The 8,522-nt window shown below is 38.7% G+C and overlaps 1 protein-coding gene across 1 annotated transcript in view; it reads left to right on the top strand.

The window, feature by feature from the left end:
- The first annotated feature begins 5,115 nt into the window (after nt 1-5,115).
- The window catches only part of col1a1b (collagen, type I, alpha 1b), a 29,245-nt gene continuing 25,838 nt past the window's right edge, over nt 5,116-8,522 (top strand). The window contains exons 1-4 of the mRNA XM_064321721.1: nt 5,116-5,342; nt 7,173-7,361; nt 7,725-7,738; nt 8,036-8,071. Coding sequence (XP_064177791.1) covers nt 5,261-5,342; nt 7,173-7,361; nt 7,725-7,738; nt 8,036-8,071 — 321 coding nt within the window. The 5' untranslated portion in view covers nt 5,116-5,260. The remainder of the gene's footprint in view (nt 5,343-7,172; nt 7,362-7,724; nt 7,739-8,035; nt 8,072-8,522) is intronic.

Below are 8,522 nucleotides of genomic sequence, written 5' to 3'. Positions count from 1 at the left end.
AGTCTTGTGTTCAGCAAGTGAAACGTATGTTTATTTGGATTCAGGTTGGACAAATGACTTTGCCAGTCAAGAACATTTCACTTTTTGGCCCTGAAAAAACTCCTTGGTAGTTTTAGCAGTATGTCTGGAGTCATTGTACTGCAGCAGGGTGAAACGCTCTCCAATGAGTTTGGAGGCATTTTATTAGATCTGAGCAAATAAGGTGCTTCTGTACAATTCAGAATTCATCCTGCTGCTGCTATCTGCAGTCTCATCATCAATGAAGAAAAGTGATCAAGTTCCACCGGCAGCCATACATGTCCAAGTCCATCATGTTTCCTAAACGAGGGGAGTGGATAATGAGCAGTTCCTTTCTTTCTCTACACTTTCCTCTTTCCATCACTTTGGCACAGGTTGATACTCATCTGTTAATAAGAGTTTGTTCCAGAACTGAACACTTTTTAAAATGCCATTTTTACACAACTCTAACCTGGCCATTCTGTCCTTGAGTCTTACCAGTGGTTTGCATCTTGCAGTTAACCCTCTGTTGTTATTCTGGTGTATTCTTCTCTTCATGATAGGATTTGACACATCTATCCTCTAAGTTCTGATTTGTGAAAGGATTTGTTCACAATTACACAAATTCTTTGGTCATCACTCAGTGGCTCATGTCACTAGTGTTCGTTTTGCATTTCCAGTGTTCTGGTTTCCTAGTTTACATTTCTCACCTGAAAAGTTGATTTCGCATGTTTGCTATTCTTGATCGATTATTCTATTTTATGTAGTCTGTTCCGAAGAATTCTTGTCCCATGTGAGAAACAGCATCATACCTAAATCATCTGACCATTGCTGCTCTTATGAACTAATGATGCAATGGCACACAGCTGGCCAAGAAACAGCTGAGCAGCCCAAATATATATACAATTGTCCAAATATATTTGGTGCCTTAAAATGGGGAGATCTATATATAAAATGGGTTGTAATTTCTACAAGGTTTACCTGATATGGATGTAAATACCTTCAAGTTAAAGTTGACAGTTGCTATTTAGTCTCATATTCATTGTTCCCTTTCCAATCCAATGTGCTGGAGTACAGAGCCAAAACAACAAATTGTGTCACTGTGCAAAACCTTACAGACTGCATTGTATACACATCACCACTGGTATGACAACTGTCAAAATTTCTTAAGGCTTTTTGGACATAATACAACACATGCTGCAAAGCATTATGAAGTGTTTATGACCTGGTCATGAAGGTGTTATAAGCAACGTGTCAATTAATGGTGTGTAACAAAGCAATAGAAGGATACATGGGCCAGACTGAGTTCAAAGCAGGCTATGGATGACTTTTACTGCGCTAGCTTGGGTGAGAGAAATTGAAAGGGGAGCAGCGTTCTGTCAACAACCAGGTGCACAGTAAATGTCCACTGTTAATTTAACACAGTGTATATGAGTCCAATAGGGACCATGCGTACTCTCTAAGGGTCGATTTAACACTGAACATTCTACTGCGTGGCTTCTGACTACTGCTTTAATCTCAATTTAAACTCTTTCAAGCACTGTTCATGAACAAATGCATGATTTACTGTGCAGATTTTTTTTTTTTAATTCTTTTTTGCTGATCCCTTGATAACCCTAACCCTAACCCTAACGACTTGTACAACACCAAAGAATATTAATGACACAAAAATATGTGTATTTCGAGTATTTATATTTATGGAAAGTGCTATTCATTTCCTGTTAAGGTGTTTTATTTCAGTGTTAATAAAAAGGAATCTATAAAAAAGAACTTGAAAAGTTTGTTAGTTTTGTATTTGGCAGGATTGTTTTGTTTGATTCTGATTAGGCAAATGTGACTTCAGTGCTAGTTTTGTACTTGGCAGGATTGTTTTGTTTATTTGCTGAACAGGTTACCCTACAGGGTTGGAGTCCTGATCTATGTGGTCACTTCTGGCACTACAATCTTTACTTCACTCTTGTATGTTTTTCTGCACCTCTGCACCTTGAACTGATGCACTTGTTGTACGTCACTCTGGATAAGAGCATCTGCTAAATGCCTGTAATGTAATGTAATGTAATGTAATGAAAAGGTAATTACATATGCTATTTCCAAATCAGTACCCAGTTCGATTGACTGGTCGGTTGGCAACTCTGAGGTTTGAATCTCTGGGCTTCAACTGTCAAGTGGCCAGTATTATTCTAAATATCTCTTTACATATTTTCAGTCTCATATTAAATCAGGGATGGAATAATTCCCATTTCTGTACAATACAGTAAGCTCAAGTAAAGAAAGATTTGAAAAAGGTCCATAGTGTTCTATGAAGGTTTTTCAGTTGATATATTTAAATCTATTTCTGGAACAGACATAATTGATATATAATTCACCTCAGCCTTGGTGCACATGTACACAATAGTATACTGCTAAGCACACTCTGACATTATTTCCTGATATGATTATTAAACTATTTCTTTAAACTTAAAAAAAAAAGTATTAACAGATGTGTTGCTCTCTAAGCCTGACACAGTGGACTTCTAAGTTTGAGTGGTATGTATAAACCTAAGAAGAATTTTGTGCAAATCATTGAAAAAGTGTGCCTTACACACATTATGGTTAAAACATGAGGGAAAATTAACATGTCAGTCAGTGAAAAAAACAATACAGGACTGCACTTTTGTGTCTCTCTGGATAAGAGCATCTGCTAAATGTTCATGGACGGTTATTTCAGTAGCATTTCTAACATTGCGAGTCGGTTTACACAGATTCATACATGAGTGATGAATTCTGAATGGGTGACATCACTTCATAGGCTATATGACTGAAGACTTTAATACAAAACTCAGGAAATAAACACACAAACAAAAAAACATTAAAAGCACCAACAAGGTTTAAGGTCAATATAAGAATATTGGAATATTACGAACCGGTTTTAATGATTCCCCGTCTTTTACGCGCTACATCGTGAATACACTAACTGCATCAAATCTCTGCCTTTGTCTAGCATTCCAAACTAAATTGCTGCAGTACGTGATGCACGCTTTACAACAGTGCTTTATTTCTAGTTGCACATGCCTCACATGCCTCGGAAAATCAGTCGTACTCGAAAAGTTTAACTTTTGCGTGTGTGTGTGTCTGTGTGAAATCTTACAAGCGAAAATCTACATGATGAGGTGGCATTTCTATCGTCTAGGACTCGCCTACTCGTCATACTCTTTATATCAAAGACACATTTCTTGGACAAGTGACAGATGTCGGAAGTTTAAAAAAATGAACGAAGGAATATGAAGACTAGAGGAGATGTGCTATGGCCACAGTTCTACGCAAAGCTGCAACGTGTCCACCGTGCAGTGAAAAATGCACTGGCACTGGACTGAAGAAATGATGCCAGATGTTCACTATCTGTCTTTCTCCCTTTCGCTTGTGCTTACTTCTGTTTGATCTTGCGATGTATGATCTATAGTGCGTAATAGCCGTAATGTAACTGGTAAATTGTCCCTGATATGTCCCTTTGTCGGGCCCGTCACCTTTCGGAAATTTCACCTCAGATGACTTCTAGCACTTTTTTTATTCTACATTTTTCACAAATAAATAAATAAATAAAATCGTTTATGGTCTTTGTTGGGGAATAATGTTTTTTTCAGCTGACGGTTGGTGCAAGTCATGTCTATATATTTCTGATTTTATTTTATTTTATTTTTTACATTTTTTGTTACTTACTTTGATGCTAACTGCTTCTGTGGATGCCAAATGAATTTGGTTACCTGTGCGGAAATGACAAAACTGAAAAAAACACTGCTCTGAAATAATGACTTTTTAAAAATAATGCATTTACTTGTGCTTGAGAAAATAGCCCGCATTGCACGTTCTTCTTTGAAACAGAGGTGTTTTAACACGTGCAACTAAAGGTTTTTTTTTTCCTTTATCCAGGCAAGAATGACTGCTTATTTTTTGTAAACACATCTTTGAATGTAATTATAACCCACGGCCTAATTGTAGTTTGTGGATACTTTGAATGATTCTCTTCAACAGTGGATTGGACCCAAAATAGCATACAGATTTATTGAAGCAGGGAAAACATTTTCAAATGATAGCATCCAGGTCCATCTATCTGCTCAGTCGTGGTCATTAACAAATGCAATAAAGCACATCAGAAAATATCAGTCTTCTTTGGTACTGTACAAGTAGTTTTTTTTCCTGAGACAATCATCAACGAACTTGATTAACAATGGTGATACGTTTACCCTAACACAATCGGTGTTGCAGTAGGCTAATCAATGTATTAAATGCATTCAAATAATTATTTTCATATGCAGGGGCGTATATCCATAGAAAATGTAGCTATTGTACGGAATTATAACACCTGCAATCTTCTTTAGGTGACCTAGTTTCTTTTACAACGAAATGTATAAAAATAAATTACACTGTAGGCCTCCAGCTTTTTATTTATGAAAGTAGGCCTACGTATCATACAAAGGAAAAAAAATTCCACATCAATGTGCACGCAAAAATGATGTCATGTGTCCGTAAATCTGTGATTCTTCTCGTCTTGCATAAAACAAAGGCTGCGCACAGAATTCCAGTCTAATGCGGCATATAAAAAAATCCATTTGAATTTGCAAAAGTCCGTTAGTGCGACTTCAATTAGCAATTTTATAAGCAGTTATTTAAAATATCGGCTACAATTTAACAATTTAAAATTTGAGACAAGACACCTGAGACTTGTTCATAAAATGATTAGAAACATGAGAACCTACCCAAAAATCGCCCCCTACATAAATATATAAAAAAGATCCGATACCAACACGTATCCTGTCTCATGTAATGTTGTCCAAGTTTCATTTAATTAAAACGCATAAGTATGCACCAAGAAAAGGATATCCACATGTCTTGCCAATGGCCTTTTCTAAAGATGACATGGCTTGTTGTCCGACTGAACAAAAAGGAAGGAGGGATTTCTAGTGTCTGGAAGTCCACCTTCTTGGTAAAAAAAATGATCAAGTTGCTTTGAGATTGTAAGGCAAGAAAACTTTGAAGACAACCCCTCTGCCTTGTGAAGGAGGGACTTTTTAACTTGAACATGCAGAAGTTATCTCGTGCGCTCAGCACCTCCCCATGAAATTTGGAATATAAAAGCCAGGGCAATGCGTTTGTTTAGGCAGTAGGGAGTTTCTGCTGGGGTCTGGATTGGAGATACAAAGACCGGACCCTACCTTGTATGATTGGAGTTTAAAGAAAGAACAGGATTCCCCTTGCCTCAAAGAGTCTACATGTCTAATATTTAGACATGTTCAGCTTTGTGGATATTCGGTTAGTGCTGCTGCTTGCAGCAACAGCACTTTTGGCAAGAGGTCAAGGCGAGGACGATCGTAAGTAGCATTTTTATTATACTGACAGTAATTCATGTTGGTAACGTGATGCTGGTCAATCACAGCTTGCCTAGCGGGAAAATGAAGAAAACCTGCTTTTCGAATGGATTGTTTATGGATGTAAATGCATGCTTGACTCGTCGCCAAAACTTTTACAGTTTCTAAAATTGGAAAAACTCAAATTTTGCTGCCATTATATGATTTTCTCTATAAATTGCAAATATATTTTGGGCTACTGTCCGCGTTAATTTGTGCATGCAGAAAGGTTAAGCAAGTCGTTACAAGTCCGCAGCATCCCCCTCACTTGGGGTGTCGTATATCCTTGAGCAAAGGAACGCTATAACATCTACAAAAACGTGGACGCACAATAAAAGGCCAAGAAGAACAACGGAGAATTAAACAGGGAACGTCTGTTTTTCGGGTGGAAATAATGGCTTCATCGGTAACAGAGGAAAAAAATTGGCCCGTTCCAGGTGCAGGGTGTGTTAAGCCTCAAGAACATATCGCCGAGGGCGAGCCGCTGTCAAGTCAAATGGGAGCAAGGCCAACCGCTAGTGCAATGGAAAATATAGCTGCAGGGCTCTTAACACAATCATGAGCGATCGGTATTTTTTTGTTATTACATACAATGTTTCACCTTTTCCTCTAAATTCGGAATACTGCTATTCCCTCACCTTTGGATGAAAGGATCCTATATGCCATGGCTCGTAAAATTCGTAGTTAGACTAGGATATAAATCGAATCCTGGAAATATGGAGCAACGGGAAGATTCAGAGAGTTATAGAGAAAAGTTAAAATAGTCTAAATGTGTTTGACTGAAGAGAAATAGTCTAGACATCACTTCATCCCAGAAATTCTGGATAAAGGGCGTGTGGCTAAATATAACATTCTATGGTCATATAGCGCCACCTTGTGGTTATTCATGCATCAGGTTTGGCAGGTTGGTTCCATGTCGAACCACCAGACTTTTTTTTGTTGTTGCGCCTAATCGACATCATATGTACGGAATACCGCGGGCTTTCCACTGAGGCTGTAGCCAGTCCCTTGCAAGCCTGACCATATTCAGTTTTTTATTTTTGATTTGTTCGAGTCACAATGGACGTGGCACTTTTTAAAGACCCGAGTTTTCCCTTTTTATGGAACACTATATATTGTATATTTCTCCTTGGACTGAAAGATAGGCAACTGCATGTCTCATTAGTAAAATACAGACCGACGGTGTAACGCAGTTGTTCTATAGAGCGGGTGGCCTAAACCGTTGGCTATAAATGTGAGGTGCCATTATTCACCACACTACATTTTTGTATATTTTTACTTGAATTAATAGTTTTTTAATTATCTTAATGTCGTCGATGACAATACAGATTGTTTGGTCGTAGGATCACATTACATTCCTTCGGTATAAAATGGCAACAGATCAGAACTTAGGCTACGTCGTATATTTAAAAGCCAAATAAACAACCTATAGCATTGGTTTTATAGAATATATTAAACTACAATGCACGTTGCCTTTTATGTTGGATTTAGCTTTAGGTGTCATCTTGAAATTAGACGTATTCCCAATTATTATAGGCCTCCTGGTGTCTACATTTTTGAGGTACTATGTAGTGAGAAGTCACACAACTCTTCCATATTAAAACAAAACAAAGAGTTCATTAATGCCAATACAAACATTAAATTGTTCTTTTACATTGAGTCTATATCTGGGTCTCACATTATGAATGTTCATGCTGTTATGGTTCGTTGGCTTGCGTGTTGGCCTTCTGAGGAAACACACGTAGGCCGCTTTGTTTTGATTTATAAAACGTTTTATGCCCTTTATTTTCTCAGAAATAGGCACCAGCTGTACATTGGACGGCCAGGTGTACAACAACAAAGATGTGTGGAAACCGGAACCCTGCCAGATCTGCGTGTGCGACAGCGGCACCGTAATGTGCGACGAAGTCATTTGCGAGGACACATCCGATTGCCCCAATCCAGAAATCCCTTTCGGCGATTGCTGCCCGATATGCCCGCAAGGCAAGTTCTGCTCTTCTCCGTCAGAACGACGCTGCCCCGTTGCCCTCAAGCTGAAACAGGGCTTCTTGTCAGCCCTTTGGAAAACGAGACAAGTAGGCCCACACCACAGATTTCGTTAACTTTCAATGGACGTGGAAACATTTTTGGAAGAACCACATCATAGTATCAGTCTGGATTTGAATCCATCCACATTGGCCTACTGTATCTTCTGAAAATGGATCAATGACATGAAATGGCCTATTTCTCTAGTTGCCCACAAGGCCCACATTTAACCCAGGTTGAGATGTTTAACAGGCCAGATTTATTGCCATTAAGTGCAAAACACAACCTAATCCAATCCTATTTTCTCTATTTCTTTCATAGGTCCAGATGTAAAGGTATGCCTAATTTTATTTACTTATTTATGTTTTTGACCCGAAATGGATTGATATGTTTATTGAACAGAGGCCTTGTATTAGTCATTTTCCTTGCTAAACTGCACAGACTTAATACGCCATCTTTGATATTTTGCGGCGGCTTAATAGACAGCAAAGCCAGCCTTCACCTAACAATATGGGTTTTGCTGTAAACAAAAGATTCCATGACATCCCTCCCCTGAAAATACAAGTACTGCAGAAAAAAAGAATATCATTTCACTTAGTCTGATCTGCTTTCTTGTTGATTTTTCTCCATAGGGACCCGCAGGTGAGGATGGCCCCAAGGGTGACAGGGTAGGTGCATCTCTCCCGCCTTTGGATCTCTGGATGACTGTTATGGATGCCCAGGACAGTAGAAAATGCAGCAACTTCCGACACCTGACCTGTGTCCGCACAACTGTGTCCACAGTGTCCACGTCTCGCCCAGGCCGGGGCCTTTAGGACCTCTAAGGCCTTATGTCGGAAGGTCATGCGAGCCTGCAGCAGGGAAGCAATGATCAGCTCTTTTGTGACCTTCCAAAGTGCTGATTGTTATTGTAGTCCTGCATAATGCTGAGTAAGACAGCAACATTTTTTGTAGGATAGAGTCTCTATTGAGGGATCTGTTTTTTTTTTTTTTTTTAAACAAATCTGTGATTCGGTGCATATTGTTTTGAATTATTATGACATGTCAGACAAATGTGTAGGGGTGGGTTTGACCACAAGGGTGGTGCTATTGTGCATGTTGCAAATGTACTGGCAACAT

The sequence above is a fragment of the Anguilla rostrata genome, chromosome 2 (assembly GCF_018555375.3).
Source record: "Anguilla rostrata isolate EN2019 chromosome 2, ASM1855537v3, whole genome shotgun sequence".
NCBI lineage: Eukaryota > Metazoa > Chordata > Actinopteri > Anguilliformes > Anguillidae > Anguilla > Anguilla rostrata.
Note: the sequence above shows the minus strand (reverse complement) of the source record. Positions and strands in the feature narration are given on the sequence as shown.